Source organism: Brachionichthys hirsutus, chromosome 8 (assembly GCF_040956055.1).
Source record: "Brachionichthys hirsutus isolate HB-005 chromosome 8, CSIRO-AGI_Bhir_v1, whole genome shotgun sequence".
Taxonomy (NCBI): Eukaryota; Metazoa; Chordata; class Actinopteri; order Lophiiformes; family Brachionichthyidae; genus Brachionichthys; species Brachionichthys hirsutus.
The window spans coordinates 13,884,112-13,908,885 of NC_090904.1; the positions used below are offsets into that span (position 1 = coordinate 13,884,112).

Sequence of the window (24,774 nt, forward strand, 5' to 3'; positions counted from 1 at the left end):
ACAAAAAAAACACCAAACAAACCAGGAGAAAAATACGTTCAGAGGAGAGTCTGTTCTTATTCCGTTTAATACAAACACATTTCCCATGCACCTCGAAGAAAACAGTTTTTATTCATTTCTTGCAGGATTGAGTCGTCGCCCCCCCTTCACACACACACATGCACGCACACACAGGCACACACACACATTAAAGAAGTTTATGTATGCTTCCGACTTTACAGATAACCATTCTGACTTTTACATTATTTAATTCCATCTAAATCATGTCTCATAGCGTTTGTCTCACACCCACACACCTAAAAGAAACTCTGGGAAGGGATACCAATTCTTGACTTTACAACTGAAAGCCCTTCGAGAATTAACAGTGTTCTCTTATATAGAGCAAAAAATCTATTACAGTAAAAAAAAAAAAAAAAAGAGGCAGTTTAAAAGCTTCCCGCCTCAGTTTCACTAAGTGCACTTCTGGATGGCAGAAATATGTATTTCACACACAGCCAAATGCATACAGACCTTCTCTCAACAGATGCTGGACTCCATTTATCATGTAAACTATGTGTTGTCCAAAATAAAAGCAAGCGGCACACCAGTGTCTTAATCGCATCCGAACACATCAAGGTAGAAAACTTGACTTGCACATCAAATTGCAAAAACATCCCAATATTCTACAAATACTCCCTTCTGCTCCGCGCTGCTCCAACCAACAAAAGCTCCGGTGCGATATGAGTGCTAAAGTACGACCTGTGGGCTGAGATGCACGCGCGACGCCTCATTCCCTATGCACTCAATATATAAACAACAAAGCATTGGGTTTTCACTTAATATTTATTTCCTCTCTTCCCCCAAAGTTTAACATCTTTGCCTGCTCACAACACATTCTCATCTCACTTTAAAAAGTCTGCTTCTCTCTGTAACACAATGTCAAAAAGGTGATGCATGCAGATCTGTGTGTGTGTGTGTGTGTGTAGGTTTGGCGTTCGTCCCATGTACATTCTTCACAATTTAGAAAAAAGTAGAATTATGCGCAGAGCAGCTCCACAAGTGATGTGTCTCTGTGGCAGGGGAACACCAACAGCCTGCAGTCAGGGGAAAGACGAAGACATTTATCCCATCAGGGTGAGGATATTACATCATTCACTGGCGTCCAATTGTGGGAGAAAGGTGAAACTAAAGTTACCCGGCGGTCTAGCTTTTGCCTCCCTTCCTTGTAGACGCTGGGACGACGTCTGAGCTTCGCTGAGACGGCGGCTGTCCGGCGGCGGAGGGCTCTTCTGTGTGCTGTTTCTGAAATATAGAGTAGATTTAAAAACAATCGGGGCGAGGCAGAGGATGAAGCGCATTTGCATGCAATAATTACGCAGACGGGGTATTTATTTGGAGGAATGATTGCAGGAGAGGCAGGAGAACGCGTCGCATGCAGCAGCGATTCTACCAGCATTCGATTCTATTACGGGGCACGGCGGACTGGATGGAGTTCTTCATGCAGTGGACAGTTTGCTTACTTTAGACCTCGACTTTGACTTCTTCCCCTGTAACAAAGTTCACACCTTGTTAGGCTCAAAAGCTCCATGAGGAGGAGACCGCCAAAACGCTAATCGGCCTCTAGAGGGCGCCACGTGCAGCCCAAAGTACCCTCAGACTTCACAACTGAATACAAAGATCGAGATTCTCGACTACGTTCACGCCTCAGTTGAAGGTCAATCTATTCTGATTTCTTTTGTCTGGCCTAAGCTGTTCAGATTCCTCTTTGTTTTGTGACATCAGAAATACGTTTGAACTCAGAGGAGAATTAAATAGAATTGTTTTCTGATGTCAAATGAGCAAAACAAGTGTGCAGTGTGAACGTAGCCTTTGATCTGAGTCTGGTGTTATCAAACTCCTAAAGGGACGCATTTGCTTCAGTGATCGATCGACCAAATCAATAGCACTGATTCTCACTATCTGAACTATGAAAAGGTATTCATCAAAGTTCACGAGACTCAAAATGCTGTTTGCCAAAGATCCAGACGCCTTTTCAAGGTCATCGATTATGTACAAGAATAATCAATCAACTATCTCCAGAACCGATAAGTTGGTTCAGAAACATCCAGGAATACCAGCTGATGGGAAACCTACGCCCTGATCCTACCAGACGCTCCTATTACCTTCGGTTTGTCCGTCTTAGTTTTGATCTCTGGCTGTTCTGGGATCAGGGTGCCGGACAGGGAGTCCAGGACAGGAGCGGGCATCGGCTGGGAAAGAATGGAAAACAAATAAATAAACAGTCTTATTAAGCGTCAAATAGTTCTGAGGAATTAAAAGGTACAGTTTGGTATCTTTATTGGCAGCTACATACAACTGAAGTCTACCTAAAACCATGCAGCATTGATCTGGATATATTTCTGAACTGGAGGTAATCAATCGTAGCCCCATTGGCGTCGCCGGCGTGTCGTCCTGCTCTACCTTCAGTGGGCCTGAGACCTGCACAGGAGGTTCCAGCTTTGCCGTGGCTCCACATGATGCAACAGGTTCGCAGGGCTTTGCAGCATCACTGAAGTCATCAGCCAACAGTTCCAAGGCTGCTTTATCGTCCATAGGTTTCTACGGAAACACGAGAAGACAAATGTCAGGTGATTGTTCTCTCATTTCATTTCACAATGGTTGTCTACGTTCTTCTACTCTGTGTGTGTGTGTGTTTTTTTGTTTTTTTTTACCTCCTTGGGTTTTGCAGCTGCTTTTGCCTTATATTCTTCCATTTTCTTAAAAAAAGAAATTGTTAGAAACATGTTAAATCTGTCATTTAAACTTAAACCATCGTTGCTGTTTGCGTGTTTTTTTTATAGCAGCTTTGTAAGTTTGCATGGCAAATAAACGGCTGCAGACATTTTTCAGTCTGAACTAAACTGCATTTTACTGGTCCAAAGATCCAACAAGCAGAACAGACATTACTGTAATGCAAAGAATAAAAACATCTCACGCTGCAGCCGTAAAGCACATGCATGTAAGATGCCAGTTTACCCTGCGGTCTTCTTCGGTGGGCCGATACTCCGGGGGCAGCGAGTCATCTCTCTCTCCCGTTCTTATCAGCTTCTCTTCAACGATCTTTTTCTCCTGCAACAAGCACAAAAAGTGGGACAGCTGTAGCGACTGGCTCACCCTAAATTTGAAGCTGTTGTTATATTTCCCTGAAGCACGCAGGCTACCTGAACAAGGCTTTTGGCAGGAACTGGGGCGGGCTGAGGGGCGGGTGCTATGTCCTTCAAGGTGTCTGAAAGAGCATCCAGGGCGCTGTCTTCCTTTCCTTGCAGCTGAGTGGAATGACAGATGGTTGATGATGCAGAGATTTAGTTGAAGTTGTTAAAACAAAATGCTTGATAAACACTTCTGTGCTACCTGTGGTGCGGTTTCCACGGGAACACAAGAAGATTGTACTGCTGGAGCAGCAGCAGAGGTGACAAATTCACTCGACAAGGCATCCAGAGCGAAGTCTAGAGAGGACTGAGGGAACGACAGAACTTCTCATTACTTCTCAATTGTGAGGATGAATATATATCAGCGAATCACTGTATTTAGCACTTTGCTTGATCGGCAGCTTGCCTGTGCAGGGGCAGCTGAGGAGGCAACAACTGGGGCCCGGACAGCAGGAGCAGCTGAGGAGGCAACAACTGGAGCCCGGACAGCAGGAGCAGCTGAGGAGGTCATGAAGCCATCAGACAGAAAATCTAGAGCCTCCCCTGTTCCCATGGTGGACTGCAGGAGGAGGACAAGAGGGATACGGAGGGAAAAATAGATCAATATTCTGGATCGCATGTCAATATCCTGCTGTGAACTGGTTCCAGTCTCACCTCAGGTTTTGGTGGAGGCAGTTTTTTGAGTTCCTCCGCATTAAATCTGTACTCTGGGGGGATTGTTCTTTCATCCTCCCCTACAAGCACGCCTTCTTCTTCCTTGAATTTATTTTCCTACCACAAGGAAAAGCAAAAAAGACACAGATGCAGATGAACCCAAACAACAACAACGTGCACGTTGTGTTCTTAAGCACTGATCTGCGTGTTGCGTACATGGACAATGTCCTCAGGCCTGAGCGGCGGGGGTTCAGGCGTTGGGGTGTCTTCTGCCAACATGTCACCGAGAGCCCCGAGAGCATCCAGAGACATGGATCCGTCCTGAGGAGAAGAGAGGAGATCAATGCGTTACCGAGAGGTAAAGAAAAGCAGCGGTGATCATCTGTTTCCTGTGTCTCACTGGATTAGTTTTGGCATCTTTTTTAGGAGCAGTTTTCTGTATCTCGGCTATTCTAGCAGGGGCAGGTGAAGCTCCGTAGCACACGACCTTCTAAAACAGACAACAGCAAAGAGACAACAGAGCGTTTAATAGCTTTCACAAGTATGCACCTAATCGAGGACAAAGCTAATCAACATTAGCGATTCAGACAAAAGATCCCAGCAGGGAAGGAGGCGTGAGCTTCCTTTACCTGTCCAGTAGAAGGAACTATTCCAGCCGCCAAAGAGAAGTCATCAAAGGCTTTGTCCTTGTCCACTTTTTTATCATCAGCAACAACAGGACGCACAACCACAGGAGGAGCAACACACGCGGCCACAGGAGGAGCAGGACACACAATCAGGGGAGGAGGAGCAGGGGCTTTCTGCAACAAGGAACAACCGTTTAACAGATGCTGCAGCTCTGCTTGCTTTAGTTTGTCACTGAGTAGCAGTGAGAGATCCACAGCGTACCTGTGAAGGAGCAGCTGAGGAGGCAACAACTGGGGCCCGGACAGCAGGAGCAGCCGAGGAGGTCACGAAGCCACCAGACAGAAAATCTAGAGCCTCCCCTGTTCCCATGGTGGACTGCAGGAGGAGGACAAGAGGGATACGGAGGGAAAAATAGATCAATATTCTGGATCGCATGTCAATATCCTGCTGTGAACTGGTTCCCGTCTCACCTCAGGTTTTGGTGGAGGCAGTTTTTTGAGTTCCTCCGCATTAAATCTGTACTCTGGGGGGATTGTGCTTTCATCCTCTCCCACAAGCACGCCTTCTTCTTCCTTGAATTTATTTTCCTACCACAAGGAAAAGCAAAAAAGACACAGATGCAGATGAACCCAAACAACAACGTGCACGTTGTGTTCTTAAGCACTGATCTGCGTGTTGCGTACATGGACAATGTCCTCAGGCCTGAGCGGCGGGGGTTCAGGCGTTGGTGTGTCTTCTGCCAACATGTCACCGAGAGCCCCGAGAGCATCCAGAGACATGGATCCGTCCTGAGGAGAAGAGAGGAGATCAATGCGTTACCGAGAGGTAAAGAAAAGCAGCGGTGATCATCTGTTTCCTGTGTCTCACTGGATTCGTTTTGGCATCTTTTTTGGGAGCAGTTTTCTGTATCTCAGCTATTCTAGCAGGGGCAGGTGAAGCTCCGTAGCACACGACCTTCTAAAACAGACAACAGAGCGTTTAATAGCTTTCACAAGTATGCACCTAATCGAGGACAAAGCTAATCAACATTAGCGATTCAGACAAAAGATCCCAGCAGGGAAGGAGGCGTGAGCTTCCTTTACCTGTCCAGTAGAAGGAACTATTCCAGCCGCCAAAGAGAAGTCATCAAAGGCTTTGTCCTTGTCCACTTTTTTATCATCAGCAACAACAGGACGCACAACCACAGGAGGAGCAACACACGCGGCCACAGGAGGAGCAGGACACACAATCAGGGGAGGAGGAGCAGGGGCTTTCTGCAACAAGGAACAACCGTTTAACAGATGCTGCAGCTCTGCTTGCTTTAGTTTGTCACTGAGTAGCAGTGAGAGATCCACAGCGTACCTGTGAAGGAGCAGCTGAGGAGGCAACAACTGGAGCCCGGACAGCAGGAGCAGCCGAGGAGGTCACGAAGCCATCAGACAGAAAATCTAGAGCCTCCCCTGTTCCCATGGTGGCCTGCAGGAGGAGGACAAGAGGGATACGGAGGGAAAAATAGATCAATATTCTGGATCGCATGTCAATATCCTGGTGTGAACTGGTTCCAGTCTCACCTCAGGTTTTGGTGGAGGCAGTTTTTTGAGTTCCTCTGCATTAAATCTGTACTCTGGGGGGATTGTTCTTTCATCCTCTCCCACAAGCACGCCTTCTTCTTCCTTGAATTTATTTTCCTACCACAAGGAAAAGCAAAAAAGACACAGATGCAGATGAACCCAAACAACAACAACGTGCACGTTGTGTTCTTAAGCACTGATCTGCGTGTTGCGTACATGGACAATGTCCTCAGGCCTGAGCGGCGGGGGTTCAGGCGTTGGTGTGTCTTCTGCCAACATGTCACCGAGAGCCCCGAGAGCATCCAGAGACATGGATCCGTCCTGAGGAGAGGACATCAGTCCATCAGAAGCTATTCACCTACTCACCTAGGACAGGGACCAGAGTCCTATAAATCTCACAGTGCCAGTGTTGGGCTTCGTGTCCACTTTGGTATCCACTCCTGCCTTCAGTGATAAGCCAGAGGTTTTCTCCATCCTGGGTTTTTTATCAACAGGAGGACACACAGCCACTGGAGAAACTTTGTCCTGCAAAATCAGAGGTGACACCATGACCCCCAGCAAGGTGCTATCTTCATCAGCGTCAGGGAAGAAACGATTACATTTTCCAGTGGTTCTGGATAAAATGGCAGATGAAGGAGCGTCTTTCCCCTTTTGTGATACAGGAAGATATGACTTTAGTATTTAACAGGGAGGTGTGCCTTTGCTGTACCTTGGAAGTAGCTTGAATTCCAGCCCCCAGAGAGAAATCACCCGTCTTGGCTTTCTTATCAAGAGGAGGAACTTCACACACAGCTACAGTGGGAACTCCAGAAGGCATTGGAGATTTCTGCAACAGTGCCACGTTAATTTCTCAATACTCTAAGTCATATGCCCCTGCAATAACCTCACAGAGATGTGGAATTTTCTTCACCTTTACAGGAGGTGGTGCAAAGCTAGTAGGGCCAGCAGATGAAGCAGTGATGCCGTCGACTTGGTCCTTTTCCTATTTAGAAGCGGATAATGAGTTAGCCAATAAAGATAAAGTCATGAACAACAATTTATGTATGAGCTCCCCCCCCCCCCACCCCCCACCCCCCACCCCGCAAGTGCAATGGGATGCAAATGTGGCGAAGGGGCAGCTAAATGCTTAAAAACGTGACCTGTTGCTTCGTGGCTGCAGCTGGAGCAAACTGGAAATCAGCTGAAAGAGAATCAAGCGCTTCCTTTGTGCTCAGTGGTTTCTGAAATGAAAGAGAGAACATGTCACAGCAGGATAATAAAAAAAAACGTGACACTTGATCATCCACTAGATGGCGTGTTTAGCCAAATCAAAAGCATGCAGGGGCAAAAGAAAGAAAAAAAAAGCAAACCAGTCTGACTGCACTAAAAAACAGGCACACCCTCCACATTCCTCGGAAACAAAAAAATCAGAATGTAACACACCTCCATGACAAATTTGACGAATAAAACTGATTTGATAAAAAAAAAAAAAAAAGAATCATCAAAGTAAAAACAAAACTCACAAAGCCTCACAGTGGAAACAGAAGGAATGTTGGACACAGACCCAAACAAGCATTTCTACAAACAAGATGGCAAAGTGGGAGTAGATTGTGATGCAGATGTGGGCGTGCTGGGGGAAATTAATGGTTTCATACAAGAGGAGTGGTGTGCAATAGATGTTTCAGAGTATGTGTGTTTTACACAGTCATGCATGTGCACGTATGAACATGTGGGCTTAGTCCGTCACGAGCCAAGGAGCTCCTACGGAGACGGTAGGTCCTGTGCTGTTTGGTGTGAGACAACACCCACCAGTGCAATTCAACATTCCCCACTCTAGAGGAACCAGGAGATCACACAGTGGAAAACAGGGCTTCTTCCAGAGTGTGTGCACAATGTGATCTGCTCACACATGCATGGGAAAGTGGGTGAGTTTAAAAAGCGAGTCAGAGTGTATCAGGACACTAAATGTGAACGTTTCACTTACAGGAACATCCATGGGTTTCGAATCCGCTGGAAGTGGAGCCTAAAAAAAAAAAAAGAGATGAACCTTTAATTAAACGAGGAAATCATTCACCACGTCAGAATATGCTTCCTTCCAGGCTCGGTTCACACAATTTACACAAATCTCTGGTATATTCCTCTTGGAAGGTTTTATGACATCTGCCCCCAGGGACAAATATTATTATATTTGACCAATATAATAAGTTCCAGAAAAAAAACACCCTAACAGCAAACCGCGATATAGCAAGGGACGACTGTAGGAGAACAGTAGTGGTGTACTTTACATAGGCACTACTTCCTATTGTACACAGCACACAGCGAGGCAAAGCTAATTAGTGAATGACCAGAAGTAATGAAGGAGGAGGAGACTGGGAAGAACTGACCATATCTTCAAATCTGTAGCCGGGTGGCAACGTGTCTTCTCTTTCTCCACACTTCGGATCAATCTCTGAGGTGATGTCAAGCTGCGATACATGCGACACACGCGGTTACCAACAGCAGATTCGTGCTGCAGCCCCAGTTTTGGTGTAAGTATGAGTATTCACACAAATGCATGAACACCGGCTATGCTGTACCTCCTTCACCTCCGGCCCGGTGTATACAGGCTGAGGGGGCGCAACAGGGCCGGATGACGGAAGTGTGCCGGCCAGGACATCAAATGGATCCAATATAGGTGCCTGTGCATGCAACACGCTTCAGCATGTTAGACCAAGTATAGCATGCGTTTAACAGCAAAGTTATGCTGCTTTAATATGTTTACCTGTGTGCCTCCTTTAGCCGGCGTCGGCGCAACCGTCGCCTGAACCTTAACACAGATCCAGAATCAGGATATATGACTCAAATCGTACTCAAGAACGAGCATCAACTTCTTTTGCGTCTGTTTAGCCTCGTCTTTTTTCTCCTGCACAGATATATTTCCATGGCTGCATTTAAGTCATCAGGTGTTTTTTAGCGATGAGACTAGTAGACAAACCAACAAATTGTACTTGGTCTCTGCGCTCCTTTTGTTCTGACCTATTCAGTCTAATCATATATGTGCTGCAGTGAAGGTGGACAGATGAGCAAACAGGTTGAGAAATGACTTTTAAAAGAAAAGAAATTCCTTTCCGTTTCCCAACAGATCATTTCCTAAGGTAAAATAAAAAAGGGTAAAAGCAATGAAAGTCACAAAATGAGCAAAGGCCCAAAGCAACTGAGCGCTGGCAGTAACAAGAAGTAGCTGATACAACCAGATCAGACAGACGTGGCCTGAACAAAGAATTAAGTAAATGACCAAACAAGCCTTTAAGCAGTCATCGAGGCAACTGTGGAAGCCTGCAGCAGTGCAGTCTACCTTGGCTGTGTCTTTGGGTTTAGTCCCAGCAGTGGATGCTGACATGCCAGCAGCTGCAGCTGTTCCAGCAGTAGAAAGGACCGGAGCTGGGGCCTGAACCTGGGACACAGGTGCAGTCTGGGAACACATTGAAAATCCATGAAGATGAAAGATTAGCAATACGTCCAAAGCAGTAACCGTTTTGACAAGAGATGTGGACAACAGGAGAATATGAATATGATCACAGCGGTCAGAAGGCAAGTGTAGACATGCTGAGCAAAGGGCAAAAGAATCGACAATAAGTCGGTCTACTTCCAAACTGGTCTTTTCCAAAGTAGAAAAGAGAAGGGGGGAGCAATGAATGTCCTAAAACAAGAAGTCTTAGAAACACGACCTGATCTGCATCAGCAGAAAAAGATGACCAAAGCAAGCCTTTAAAAGTGCGCCGGCAGCATTCATAGAGGCAGCAGTGGAAGCGAGCAGCAGTCCAGGCTACCTTGGCTGTGTCTTTGGGTGACTCTTTGGGTTTAGTGCCAGCAGCAGTACGGACTGGAGCTGGGGCCTGAACCTGGGACACAGGTGCAGTCTAGGAACACAAACGTGAAAGATTCACAGCACTTCACAAACAAGTAGCCATAATGACAAAAGAAGTGAGAACATTTGTTAGAAATGTAGTCCTACTAAAGCAAAAATATGTTTCGGTTTAGTTAGTCAGGACTACTGAGCGTGCATGTGTAGAGGCAGCAAAGAGTCTGGGAAGCCAGCAGCTGTCTACCTTCACTGTGTCTTTGGGCTTAGTCCCAGCAGTGGATGCTAACATGCCAGCAGCGGCAGGTACTCCGGCGGCGGCAGGTACTCCGGCGGCGGCAGGTACTCCGGCGGCGGCAGGTACTCCTGCGGCGGCAGGTACTCCTGCGGCGGCAGGTACTCCGGCGGCGGCAGGTACTCCGGCGGCGGCAGGTACTCCGGCAGCAGTAGGGACTGGAGCTCGACCCTGAACCTGGGACACAGGCGCAGTCTAGGAACAAGCAGCACAAACACAAGGATGAAAGCGTCACACTTCCAAACCGATCGCAGTGGATTCATTGAAGCATAGTCCTTTAGTTATTATTCGGGGCTACAGAGACTAATCTGACCATTGATTCGAGTTTATGGTTAAACACCAGTGTTTTGTCAAAAGACACAGGCGCATCAAAGAAGACGGTTTTCATAATAACACTTTTACCTTTGACATCCCTTTAGAACTGCCCCTTTCCCCAGGTGAGCGCATGTCAACAATGGTACCCCCAGCAGACGACATGTCAATTACAGTAGCACCCGCTGACGTAGTGTTAGTCTACAAACCAAGCAGGGTGACAAAGTTATGTACGAAGTTAGCTGCAGTTTGTTGTGAGTGATGATGAAAGAGCTCATTGACGAGACACAGACAGTGTTTACATCTTTAAAGAAGGGCCATCTTCATTCTACTCTGACACAGCGCCACTGAAACATGAGCAGCTGTACCCCCCACTATGGCAAAGTCAACCCCGTGGCTGGAAAAGCAGCACTAACAAAGTCAGCTGCTAACAAGAGCCACATTTAGCTGAAGGATGACGACTATGTTACAAGGTAGTCTATTTCCTAACACGGAATTTCCTCACATTATTATTATTAACTACCTTTTGAAATATTGGTGGCTCTATTTTCCGCACGCGGCTACTTTCAAAGAAACATTGCACCAAAACCTTTCTCTAGAATCCAGGCACCAAAATAGACAAGGTTGAAGCCCAGCTGTTGAAGGCCAAGTGAAAAACCTTGGACGCCCCCCTGTTGATTTTTTTTCTCTCTCTCACAACATTATCTAGCCAATTAGAATGTACTTGCTGAATGGACAAAATGATCACTTAATAATCACAATTTACTAATTGACATAATCCTAATTTTGACATTAAACACCCTAAAATTCTGTTTAAACAAAAACTACTGGAACATCTGGAACTAAAAACTAAACTAAAAAGTCCAGAGCATGAAACACGACATGCTGAAATACAGCATGACAACGCCTAGGTGCTAGCTTTAAAAACCAATTGACACGTCATGTCAAAAAAGCATTACTCAGCTGACAACGACTACTTATCAGAGCTCTAAGAATCAATTAAAATCAGCAGGAAGGGGCAAATTAAACCCTGATGAAGGGGCAAACACTTTAATCCAGGGATCGAGGGCAATGTTACGGGTTAAACTCATGGAGAAACTGGGTGTTACCGCTCTTATAGAAGGAATGTTTTCTTTTCTGTGTTCAGAAATCATACACACAGTCCAGATAATGGGCAGGTCAGAGGTCAAACAGACTAAACCCCACTGGTTGGACACAGGAAGTGGACGGATGAGTGTATTTAGAGAGAGCAGTGTGGTGTTCTAGTCTCATTAATGTAGAGGGTTTCGTACCTCAAACTGCGCAGGTCTCCCAGCGGGAACCTGAGTTCCTGGTTTGGGTGTGGCCTTGCTAGGCTGCGACTAAAGTGAGAGAGAGAGAGGGAGGGAGACAAGCAGAAGAGAGAGGGAGAAGTTACACAGCTGCAAGAAAAAAAATGAAACAAGAATCACACAGAAATCATTACAGAACAATATCTCTGGGGGGGGTGGGGGGGGGGTAAATGTGAAAATACCAGGATACCAGAGGCCGCATCTCCGAGAAAGAAAAGGAACGGTCACACAGCAGGTGTTTGATTCGACGACTGTACATTCCAGACCGAAGGGTGCGACTGTTGTTTGACTGCAGAGTTCTGAATATCATGGTTGTCTTTGGTCACCTCGGCGATTGACAGCGGTGACACGACTCACAAGTTAGCCTTCATTTAATGTCAGAGATGAAGAGGAACAGGGGTAAAATCATGAACTCCATTTATTGTGAATCCCAATTAAGCTCAGTGCAATTCCACAGAAAACAAAGAGCAGGTCTTTAATGTTCAATCTGAAAAATATGATCCTTTAAAAAAAAAATCTATGTATAAATATCGTCTCATTCTGTACTTGATGAAAGTCGGGACACTTGTATGACATTCGTCAGCAACCTTTTCCTTTAGCAAAACTCAGTAAGTGTTTGGGAAGATAATGGTCAGCCCAAAGAAACCTGGATGTCGTCGTTAAATTGTTCTTGCATTTCTGGACGCAGCAACAGAGACATTTTTCTGTCAATGGTTTTCCCAAAGCCCATGTATTAATACGCTCAAAGAAGAATCCCATGCATAACATACATATCATTGTATCTAATAATTACCGGTACTGCATTTTAAGTATACACACTGTAAATGTAAAAATAATTACGATATATACACTCCCTCCGAAATGCTGGCATGCATGCACTTTTAGCATTTTGGTCTCTAAGGTGCAGCCGAATGCCATCAGGTGAGCAGAGAGCCTCGCCCCTGATGACGCTATAGGTATGATTTCCAGCAGCTAGTTACACACCTAACCCAATCAGAAGACAGACCGACCTCATCCAACCAGTCAGTGAACATTACTTCTGTTTTGTTTTTTCCGGCCGGTCATTAAAGGTCATTGACATCAATAAGGCCAGATATCACTGAAAAAAGGGAAGAATGATGAAAGTAACATGATGGCATCACCGCAGCAAAGGAAGCGCGATACTGCAGACAGCAGCGTCAGGGTGCGACGCCTAATATACGCGTCGAACAGAGTCTCCCAAGAATGGATTAGAATGAGAAAACAAAACGTTACCCTCCCTGTTACGTAATGGTTGATCTCCTCCTCTAATCGGAGAGTCAGAAGAAGTCGATGCTGATTTCTGCCCATAGTCCCAGGTACAAATATACTGTATATTTGCAGTGTTTAAACACAGCGTTGGACCATTCTGGTCCACCAGGACCTTTTTGGTTACACTAAGCAGGTAAGATGAAGGGTAAAGTCAAGTTGTGATTCATGAAGACTATGGTGAGCAGCCAAGAGGAAAAACAGCGAGGCAGACCCACATGGAAAAGACTGAGTTGTGCTGCTGCAATCTAGCACCTCAGATTTAGAAACTCTCGCAGGTGCGTAGCCCAGTGCTACGACGGATTGCTTCACACACGCTGCCGTTACATTTACCACCGGCTTGATTATTGCTTAATGTGGCTTCGAGAACCAAAATGCAAATAGAATTTCCCTCTGGGATCAATAAAAGTAGTTCAGTATTCAATACAGGTGTTAAAGCATGTGAACGTCTAGTATGTTTTCACTGCCAGCACATCAACACAACACACGTGTCAGCATTACACTTCAAAGTCAGTGTTGTTGTTGCCCCTACGATGTCATTTCTGGAGTATAAGAGGGAGAAATGCCCAAGTTAGCTGGTGATCGGGGAAGAAGATCAGGGTTCGAGTCATTTGAATGTTTAAGTTTACTGATTTTAAATGGTCTAACATAATGTATGAACCAACTCAAATAATCTAATAGACAAAGGTGAAGCTTTGTTGTCCAGTTTGAACCAAAGTGCGACTCTTGCACGATGATCATAGAATGCAACTCAACATTCTTGACAGCCTGCTTCATTTTCAAGTCTAACTCGATTTGTAATTTCCTTCGTGGCCGTGGAATGCTGCACCTTCAGAACCGACTCCACAGGAGCGTCACACGCTGAAGGTTTTACGACACCGACAGCATTAGACCAGTTGAGACTCACGCCATATTAAGTCTGACTGTGCTAGGTACTTTCCCTTAAACACACTTGACTAACCAAAGGATATAAAAGCCAACTCAGTAAAATTTAGACTCTCCACAAGCGTATCAGTCGAAGGAAGTTGGCTGAGAGGATTTGTTGACTCTTTTTTTTTTTTATTCAAAGGAGGACCGTTTACCAATAACGTATAAAACCACGGAAGCATGACCACACAAAGGTATGTACTCTGATGTTAAATCCAAATCCACCAGCGGCCCCGCCTTCAGGGTGACAGAAAGACAGGTTAGGCGGCACATTCAGCAAACCACCCAAACACAGGCAAATAAACTGGCTGCCTGTTCCACCGAGGAAACAATGGCCTGTATGCAGACAGGGAGGGGACAAGGTAGCAAGGTGGCTCCTCCTGTGTGTATCAGATTAGAATTAAGAGTTTTAATCATGAAAGGGGGGGAACCCCACATCAAATAGTAAAGCACAGACATCTGGACTGCACTCAGCTGGAACAAAAGGCAATATACCGTAATCACATACTCTGTTGGTTATATGGACTCAGTAACAGTAACTAAAATAATTGAGTTACATTACTTATAGCTGGGCTCAGTGATGTGTCCACATCTCATCAGCTAGTCATCAAAATGAATCCATAATCAGCTGAGATCCACCCAAACATGTCTGCTTCTCCTGCAACATTCCAACTGTACATTCCTCTGCTTTCTGCTAGTTAAGACACACACACACACACACACACACACACACACAGATCAAGCTGCTTTTAGCACACGCCTCACACACATAACGCAGGTGACTTATGGAGATTTAAAACATTGGATCCTGGCGGTGTCAGCGTGCATCCACTGGAAAGTCTGTCTCTGGGTAAATCCTGAGATCTCAAATGTAACTTTAGTTTGAGAGATTTTGTTTTCTAGAAGAGCCAATGCTGGAGAATCTCTTCACCCGTGTTAAAAGAAAAATGGTCACCTACAACTGTGAAAATATGAACTCCACATATTAACACCAAGATAATAAAAATGTAAAACCATTAACATCTTGATATCCAATTCCTGTCAGGTGGATGGAATACTAATTTTATTAGGAGAACTATAGAGTACGGTATTCTTGTTATTTTGACCAATCCTTTTCCTCGTACTAAAAAAAAACACAGAAGCATGCAGACAATGGAAGTTTCATAAGGCTACGCCTGGTAGAAATTGTATCAGGGCGAAGGGAGGAGGTGACAGTTTACCTGTTTCATCAGAAACACAGTGAACACACTGTGCTCTGAATGTCCTCTGGTGGACAAGTTAGTGTAATGCTTGATGTCACAAAACAGAATCCACTTTTTGTGAGAGTTCCTTTAGGTTGGTGCTGGACCACATGACAACCACGCCGACATAAAATCGCACAAAACTTCACACAAAGAGCCAGCGCTTCAGCAGCTGCAGTAACAACCACCGAGGACAACACTGACACAACACAACCGGGGACGGGACATCCATGTCCACGTCATCCTGGGACTGCTGCCAACACAGCCGAATGAAGCCTACATGAGTGGTGTCAAAATAGGCACAAGAGGCTGCTGGCAGAGCAGAGCCATTTAAAACTGGCACTCATCTGACACTCACAGGGAAACGGGCGGCGGGTCCCTGGTTTGAGATCTTTTCCTGTTTTAGACGGGACACTCTAGCCGCACAAACACGAGACCCTCCGGGACAGCACGGCGCACATAAGTCACACAGTACTGAGCTGTCAGTGAAGCAACAATACATTACGTCCTCGGCTTACCAAACAGCTGTACCTAAAACAGCAGTCTAATGTCAGGCCCCACCCGACAGGCCGCAAAACGCATGTGATCAGGGCTGCAGGGAGCAACTTAGCTACCCGCTGCTGCAGCTTCAACTAGAAAGACAATCAGAGATTACAGACCCTCGCCTCCAAAAGACAGTAAACAGGGCTTCCGGATCAGAGGAGCCAAACCTGCTCTAGCTTGCTGCTCCGGAACGTACTACAAGACTCCTTCTGGACTCTTTTTCCCATCATGCCATTCGTGTCCCTCCCTCTTAAAGTGGCAGTTTACAGCACAGGCACAATTCCAGATGTAAAAATAATTCTAGAATCTGGATCCAGATCCGGATCAACGCCATTCTCGGGGAGGACCGAGCCACGGACAGAACCTTGCTTGTGTAAAAAGTTCAAGACGATTGGGTTACTAGTTTTTGAATTATGCGCGCGGACAGACAGACAAACATACAAACGCACCCAATTGCAATACCCTCGCCTCCCCTTCGGCGAGGGTAAAAACAGCTGGCAACCTGCGCATCGCTTGAGGATGTGCCAGCTCGGAGCTGGGCGCTGAAGAATGCTGCAACCAGCGTTACAAAGCAAGAATGTGCAGCAAAGGTCTGGAAATACTGTCGTCTTTCTGAAGCTGCTGCTGCACGGGCAAGGGCAGCAATGCAGAGAAGCCTTGAAGAGCCATAAACCCAGCAGCAACAGCATTAGTCAACGCTTCTCTCGAATAGACTGTCTTTGTAGGCACAAGACAGACGAGAGGATAAGATGTTCAACAGCGCAGTGCTGGTTTCACGTAACCGTTTATCATATTGTGCACACGGGGTAAATGTGTTTTATATCTTGCTGCCGTTCTTACGGATCTGAACACAAATAACATGGTTAAAAAAGGTTGTGACTAATAATCCAGAGTGCAAAAAGGCGATAGATGCAAAAACTGTGCTTGTATTTTGCTGCATTTGTCTGTTAAACTAATCACAGCATGATTTGTTTGGGGGTTGTTGTTTTTTAACTGCGACATAATGAGCTGTACGTATCCTGAGGAAATATTAATAGAACATCGACTGTGTTTACATGTTTATTTGGTTTCCCTTGGTTGCTAACTAGCAGTAACACAATCATTTTCAACGCTTCAGTCCTTGTTCTTTTGCTGATGAAGAGTACGCAGCAAATATGATCTAAAAAGGGGGCTGCATGTGATCTTGTTTATCGCCACATTCAGCAATCACATTGCTGATGAAATGCTGACAGCCCATTTGATGCCTTCACATGTTTACTGTTTGCTTTACCTTTCCTATCACTAAGGCAGCAGCCTTCAGCCCTTTATCGCTCCTCGACTCGAGAAAAGGCAGAAAACCTGATCCCCACAAAGCTGCCGTCTCACAATGGTGAACTTCTGTGTGACGCTGCTCTGCCCCACAACAGCTTTCAAGTTGCTCTGGCAGGTCAACAAGTCAAACAGGAAGCCCGATCACACAGAGGCGTTGACAAAGAGAGCGAGAAAGAAGGGGAAATTCTTCCCGGATACGTACCATTGATTGTTAGTGTTGATCCTCTGTGTGTACTTGCTGTGTGCAACCAGGATGCTGCCTTGAAGCGTGTTCACCTTAGATTCCCACAAGGGAGGCACTTTATGTCAGTCACACACACACACACAGACACACACACACGTCAACACACACTCCCAGCACTGCACAGACTCGTTGCTCCACCTTCTTCGAAGTGGCACAAGCAAGCCAGATCTGCTCTGGCTCCGCCCCCTCAGACACAAGGCAGCCAAGCAGGCTCAGTTAGATTGGTCAGCTGGACACTAAGACCCACCCACCGCTCGCTGTCTGCCAGGAAAACAAAATAAGGCAACTTGAGGGAAACTTTTGGCTGCTTCAGCGCGTGGGGGGGGGGGGGGTGCTACACTTTGATAACAGATGTAACATTAAGAGTTTTGGTGGAGGATGAAGCAGTGATCAGGAAGCAGGAGATCGGCTGCAGCGGCGTTTGGTGACTCTGGGTGTGTCTGATAGACTCACTGCTTAGGAATCTAGACTGTAGAGTCAGTCAAACAACAGAGGAAGTGTGTGCGTGTGCGTGTGTGTGTGTGTGTGTGTGTGTGTACAGCTGGATAGAAATGAAAAACCAAATGGGGGGCAGTACCACTTATAGCCCAAACCAGACCCAAAGATGAGCAGAGTCCATAAACATGTCAGACCTTAAGTTTCAGACGTGTTCTCTCAAGGAGAGGAGGACAGACAGGAAACGTACTTCTGGACACAGAAGCCACAGGTTTGTTTAAGGACTTCAGAAAAGTAGTGTGGTTCATTATATATCACAGTACGGATTAGTAAATCATCTGGCGAATATTAAACTCGATTCTTATACAGAACAGTATAACAGAACAACAAAGCAGGACACATATGTAAAAATGGGAGGGGTTTGGGAAACAGCGCGACCCTGTGTCTGAACATGCTGAGTGCACTTATGAGTGGATCTAAAGCGGCTGTGTGTGTGTGTGTGTGTGTGAGATTTTTGCCTCGGCTCATGCTGCATGAACACAAATGTACCGGCATGTACGATATGCGTTTGCTCTAATACTGATAAAAACATGCTCAGGATGAAATTTAGTGCATTATTTTAAAAAGAAAGTTCTCTTTCGAATGACCAGATATCGCCTCAATCTCTCCTAGCATGTGTGTGTGTTAGAGAGATTGCGAGTAGCGAGGAAATATCCACGCTAATACTGAATCCATTGTCTACTCGGTTTCCCCGGTAACACCTCTGTATCTTTGTTGACAACTAATGAGCTAGAACAGACCGAGGGCCCGCCCACCCAGAGGAACCGACCAATCAGAGGCTGGAAGTCGGGTAGTTTCTAATCTTAAGTATTCGTTCTGTTCCTAGGAATTCACAGGAAAACTGTAAGTGGGCTGTACGGTGTCGTGTTTCTTAAAATACATCTGTGGGAAAGTAGAGGCCTGAATGCAGACTGCCAAGAGGCAACTGTAAAAATATTTTAAACTGAAAATATCTGGTAGAACACCTGATTAATGAAGTCTGGGCTTTAAATCTTAAAGAAATAAAACCCTGTGGTTGGCAGGTATGACAGGACAGGAGCAAGTGCAACGCAGGACCAGTCATAGCCGCCTCGGCTGGGGTAAATATTCTAATTGCTGCATCAACAGCTAATAGTATAATTGACCCAAAATGCAGTGTCTGGCTGGATTCATCTTTTGGGCTATTAGAAGAGGGCGGATGGGAGAATGATTGTTCTTGCTGTGTTGTGTCTTTGTTATGAAGTGCAGCTCAGTGTTGTTGATTGTGCATCTTTTCTTCGTGGAAGGCTGGTATGCGACCTAAAGCTACACAGCGTTATTCTGCCACTGGCGCGTTTGTTCAGGGTGAATAAACAACGGTTGTGCAGAGAGAAGGCTTCATTGCGGTGCTATTGTGCAATCTCTGTGTGAAAAGGTCGACGGCCTTCACTTTCTTTTATGTTCTTCCCCCAATGCAAGGTAGGAATGTGTTTGAGGGTCAACGCTCCATTTCTTGAACACCTCTTAAGGCTAAGACAGGATTGATTCAGGAAATCCAGTCTATTAGTTCTATTCGTTAGTAACTAGTTACTAATTCTGTGTCACGTCTTATACAACAATCCTAGTAAACAGCTTAACATATCCTTCCACACGCAAATTATATAAACATGTAATATAGGCTTATTAACTAGGTAATAACAGGTAGCAACAGATTGTTGTTTTATCACAGATGACCGGGCAGACTAAAAGCATTCTAATATTTATAATGTGGTTGTATTTGTTCAACAGCAATTGAACTTCCATGATTAAAATGAATAGATTTTATTTTTTTAAGTGAATTATAATGAAAGCCTAAAACCAAAACAAAACAAAACTTCACAATGAAATGATCAGACATTTGATTAAAAGATTAACCAATACCTAAAAAGAATTCTCCTACACTAAATAAAAATAAAAAAAACCTCAAAACAACATAAAATGGAAAACTTGCAGCAGGACAGGACACACCTGAAGACTTCCAGCCATGTTCAATCAGACCATTTACAGAGGCTCGTTGGTCTCACCATAAATACGCTGTGGAAAGTTATTTCACAGACTCTCCTACACCACAGATCCACGCGTCCGCAAAAAGACTCCGAGAGCAATGCAGTAGAGAACCTTTCAAGAAGTGAAGAAGAAGAACCTCAAACTCTCTCTGAGCTTTGGGGAGAATATTTAATGGCTGGAAGAGTTGAAAGTTAAACTGTATGGAAGGCAGCGGTTGTGCAACATCTGGTACAGTACAAACACGGGGTGGGGGGGGGGGGGGGTTCTGCAGCTTATGGACATTTGAAGTTTCCCTCAATAATGGGAAACCGGGACCTTCTTGTTGTGAGGCAACAGCGCTACCCACTGCGCCATAGAATAGATAACTATAGCTTTATACACATAGCAAGCAAATCCGCAATGGTACATTTTTGAGCCACGAGTTTACGAGAGCGAATGAGGTGAAACTCTGGCTCCCCTGCGTACATCCATGCCACCCACACTGGCAGCAAACCACACGGCCATCCGTCCACGTATCTAAATTTAGACTGCACTCTTCTCCTGGTTTATTGACCACCGTGTCATCTCAAAAGAGAAATATGCACAAGAATACTTGGAGCTTTCGCTACCCTGTCATTAATTTCAATAGAGCCCCGTACTTTACTTTAGTAAAAGCACAGCCCCATTACAGGGCAGGACAAAGTTCCTATTTAGAGCACAGGAACTACTATTACAATCGATGTAGTCGAGACTCATAATCAATTTTAAACTCGAAAATGAGCCGTTAGCATGTGATCATCAGTGTTGGCTTTACTTCCACACCCCGTATGTGAAGTAATACCAAGAACCCCGCGCATTATATCGCATTACAGTTTCCAGAAAGGGTGAGGCTACAAGGGCTTCGTTACCCGTACAATCGTCACCAACTTCATGTGGATTTTCCTCAAGCACCTCAGATGTAAACAGACAGCAAGCTAAAACCTCATCAGCATAGACCAGACATGGGCAAACTACGGCCCGGGGGCCATATACGGCCCGTTATGCTTTATAATACGGCCCGCCGAACTTGTCCAAATAATATCATTAAATAAAATGTTATTATAAACCTCATTCATTTGACCTTTTCCCTGTAATGCTATCTGTAAAAGGCCAAACCCTTTCATGTCATGGCTTTTACATGTAATTTATATTAGTTCACACATAAACTTCAGCCTGGCCCGGCCTCTCTGTCAAATTTTAGAACCCATTGTGGCCCGCGAGTCAAAAAGTTTGCCCACCCCTGGCATAGACTCTGCTAGAAGCACCAGCATTGATCTACTGTGCTCAAGTAAAATCATTTAAGAAGTTATTCTCATTCTCATTCTCTCTGTGTATATATATTGTTGCTTTAGAAGAGATTTTGTATTTTTTGTTTTTCGTTATGTTCCGATGAGTGCCTTAAGCCGTGGACATTCACACGATTTTTAATAATAAAATTTTAAATAATAATAAAATTTTAATAAAGTATCTTGAATCTTGAGGTTGACCTCAAGGTCTGTATAAGGCTAATGTCAAAAATAAATGTTAGCAACAGTTATCTTACGTCTTTGAAGCAGCTACAAAGCTTTATTTATAGCAATGTTTTAGAAACATTTATAATAATTTTCTGAAATTTCTGTCTCTCAACTTGGATGAATCAGAACGCGTTTGATGGCAAACAGCGAATCCTTTTTGTCAGATGAGCCCCGAGGCGTGGAAACGTCTGCAGACTTTTCTACAGCTGACGTGACAGAAGCCTGAGAACAACATTCATGTCAGCAGTGAGCTCAAACCAAAGTGACAGTGGCGTGAGAAATCTGGTAAGTCCCGATGAGTGCCGGTAAATGACTCCTCAGCTGCCAATGGGATGAACGCCGGAATATAAAAATATGTTTGACAGAGAACAGCACAAATTGTTTTTGTACTTATGTTCTCTCACACACACACACACACACACAGTGTGTTCTAGCCCTCGAGTTTATCACAGTGAGCCCGGAGCTGGAGCATCTCATCAGTCCAGCGCATTCTCTCCTGCCTGAAGTTTATTCCATTTCAATTTCTCCCGACATCAAGAGATTTCAGAAGGAAATTAAAGTTCTGAAACCGAAGGAGTCCAGTTCAAGTGCTGAGCTTCAGCATAAGTTTGTTGTATTTGTGTTTCAGAGACAAAGTTTCTGTCTGCTTGTTAAACACAAAGTTCGTGTTTGAACAAGTTAAACTTAAACCAGCTGTTGACGACAATGATAATGCAGCAGCAATAGAAGGACAGTAATCTACATTACATACTTTAAATGTTGCCATTAAACGAAATGGAAACATTCCGTCTCACTGTGTTTTACAAATCGATTGTAAATGCATCGCTTACTATCTTAGACTTTGATCGCTTATATATTTCCCACTGGCTACTTCCTGTCATGATCACGCTGCCGGATGTCAATGGCCCTACGTGTGCAGCCCAGTGCCAAGTGCTAAGAAACTCCCAGCCGGACTCCAAACGCTCCCTCCGACCAGGATACGTTTGCTGTTCAACCTTTAACACATAAAAGTGACTCAGAGGAAACTATCACAGCCCTGGAACCCAAGCAGCGACACCGGGATGGCCAATGCAGACCTGTCACGTCTCATCACATCATCGCTGCCTGCCAGACACGTGACAGCAGCAGGGAGGTGCTTTGGACCCACAGTAAATGTTCCTTTTGAATTGTGCAAAGAAAAATGAACAAACACACCCTTTCTGTTGGCGTGATCTTGCTGCTGCAGATTATCACAGGCGTTTGCTATTTGGGTGAGACCTAAAAGCTCCGAACCTGTTTCTAAAAAACATCCAAAGTCACGGACTCACACGCCTATCTAATTTAAAACACAACTCCGATCTTTGGTGCGTGTAGCAACAGGTAGAAAACAAGGTAGGCCTTGTCCCAGCTGCGCTTTAATATTTCACCACTGCATATTACAAACTGAACTCGGTGAGACTGACCGGCAGACTCGCATTCCTGCAGAGAGAGAACGAGGGGGAGAGAGAGAGAGGGAGGTCTAACATGGATTGGAGCCAAGGCAGTTTTCCTCCTCTTATCCGTTTTCTCTAGAACAGGAAACATACAACATACGACGATAGAATAAAGAGAACTCCAGCCTGAAAGATGAAGACGGACGCATTTATTCTGAAGGGTTGACTCACATTAACAAAACAAAGCACACGTGGATACTTTCGTATTAGTCGCTCACATGTGACGGCAGAGACACACAGACACACACACATTTGCACACACCTGCCGGACCACGGCCACGTCCTGCAGCGCCGGGCTGTCCCGCGGGCCTCGGATCCAGGTCAAAATTTGGCCCATGCTGGCTGAAAAAGCCTCCTGTGATCATGCGCGTCCGTCAGCCTCTGCCTTGTCAGTAGGCTTGCAGGGAAGGGAGAGGAAAACGGAGGGGGGGAGGGACTGAAGGGGTGTGGTCAGGGAGCCGAGAGGGAAGAAGGGGAAGGCTCAAAGGAGGAAGTCACAAGGGGCCGGGCTGCAACTCCCTGGGCTATAATGGGAAGCGAACCGACCCTGGATGCCCACCCGATAAGGGGCCACATCTGAACCTCCACTCAGGAGAAACAGATACTGCATCAACAAACACACACACACACACGCACACACACACACAGAGGAACGCAAGCACACAAAACACACTTCATGGACAGTATACATATATTGTTTTTTAAGAGTCTGTGTCTTATCTGCGCGACTTATCAACAGACGCACACGCCCTGATGTGTGATAAAATACCGGCACGCACACACTTCTGTACACACAGCAATAAAAGCTAACTTGTGCAACCACCTCGGGTGCCTCGTTACCAAAGAGAATAATAAAGGGAGGGGCCAGTATATATCTGCGTCAGCTGTGTGTCAATAGAGACAAAACAATAATGATTGATCCCTGGTTGATGCACCATCTGGCTACAAGGTCAGGGTGTTAAAGGTCACTCGATAGAATCTGTTATCAGAGGAGTTTCATCATGATTCTGTGCACGACTGCTAAATGCACCAAAAAAAACAATTCATGCTACAAATGAATCCACTCCGAACTTGTTTTGTCTCTTGACTGGTTTACAGCAGGTGAACAGCGGGACGCGAGAACCGGGACAATGGGTTTAGCCACGCCCTCGGCGTGTAGCATTGTTTGCATGTTGCTGACACACCTTTCAGAAATAGCTGTGTCTTATCCCCAGGCTGCCTGTATCTTTCTCCAGACACACTAAAAGCACCTCAAAAGAGATCCAGACACTGCAACACACTTCCAGCAGGTCTTAAGTGGTTATTTAGGGTTTATTTTTTGCATGAACCTGAAGGAGAAATCCTCGACTTCACTAGACTAAACTCACTGAACAGATTATGCAGAGACTACAAAAGTAGAAAGGCAGCATTACATTCTACATGAGGCGTTATCTAATTCACGACATGGCTGTATCGTTCGTCCCTTTTGAATGCATCTTGGGTGGAGTGTGCAGACAATAACCTCTCTGTGTGAGTCATTGGAATCAGTCTATTCTCCGGCAGCCCTTCCCTTCACAAGTGTTCTAGGTGTTTTAGCTTCATTGCTACACCCTATGACTTTAAACCTGATGGACGTGAAGCTCCTGTTGGTTCAGTGGAGTGGTCAAACTCGTCAGGAGAAAAGGATGGGGTGGGGGGGGGGGTGATATGTCACTTTAAACGTGTCAGGTGGAAGGGTTCGCCTGTGACATACTAATAGAGGATTAAATAAGAATTAAAAGCTAATACTTCACTGTAAAGTGTATTTTCTAGGATTGCATAAAGCTAGATTTATTTTTGATTCTCAGGATGCATGACATTCCTCAGAGGCCTTCCTATGCCTCATCACAGAGGATTCCTATGCACACCTTCTCATGAGAAGGCGGCAGACGTAGAAAGCCTATTCGACCTGATCCTCCATTGTTGCACGCAGGAACAAAAATA

At 45.2% G+C, this 24,774-nt stretch overlaps 1 protein-coding gene across 5 annotated transcripts; it reads right to left on the reverse strand.

The window, feature by feature from the left end:
* Nucleotides 1-37: 37 nt before the first annotated feature.
* cast (calpastatin) lies at nt 38-23,193 on the reverse strand. 5 transcript variants are annotated; one of them, XM_068742182.1, is made up of 35 exons: nt 23,075-23,193; nt 11,718-11,786; nt 10,066-10,308; nt 9,787-9,876; nt 9,312-9,428; nt 8,739-8,783; nt 8,554-8,655; nt 8,362-8,442; nt 7,962-8,000; nt 7,138-7,218; nt 6,909-6,980; nt 6,708-6,824; nt 6,398-6,523; nt 6,215-6,319; nt 5,999-6,115; nt 5,790-5,903; nt 5,531-5,701; nt 5,316-5,405; nt 5,132-5,236; nt 4,919-5,035; nt 4,710-4,823; nt 4,451-4,621; nt 4,222-4,311; nt 4,038-4,142; nt 3,822-3,938; nt 3,574-3,726; nt 3,370-3,474; nt 3,180-3,284; nt 2,995-3,087; nt 2,691-2,735; nt 2,440-2,577; nt 2,142-2,228; nt 1,500-1,526; nt 1,175-1,281; nt 38-1,073 (listed from the first exon to the last, which is right to left on the reverse strand). In XM_068742182.1, exons 1-34 carry the CDS (start codon nt 23,147-23,149, stop codon nt 1,183-1,185), a joined length of 3,525 nt encoding a protein of 1,174 aa, XP_068598283.1. In that variant the 5' UTR covers nt 23,150-23,193; the 3' UTR covers nt 38-1,073; nt 1,175-1,182. The 5 variants fall into 5 exon arrangements, with proteins under 5 accessions (XP_068598283.1, XP_068598286.1, XP_068598287.1 ...); XM_068742185.1 differs by lacking the exon at nt 23,075-23,193 and adding an exon at nt 17,268-17,435; XM_068742186.1 differs by lacking the exon at nt 8,362-8,442.
* Between the last annotated feature and the right edge of the window lie 1,581 nt (nt 23,194-24,774).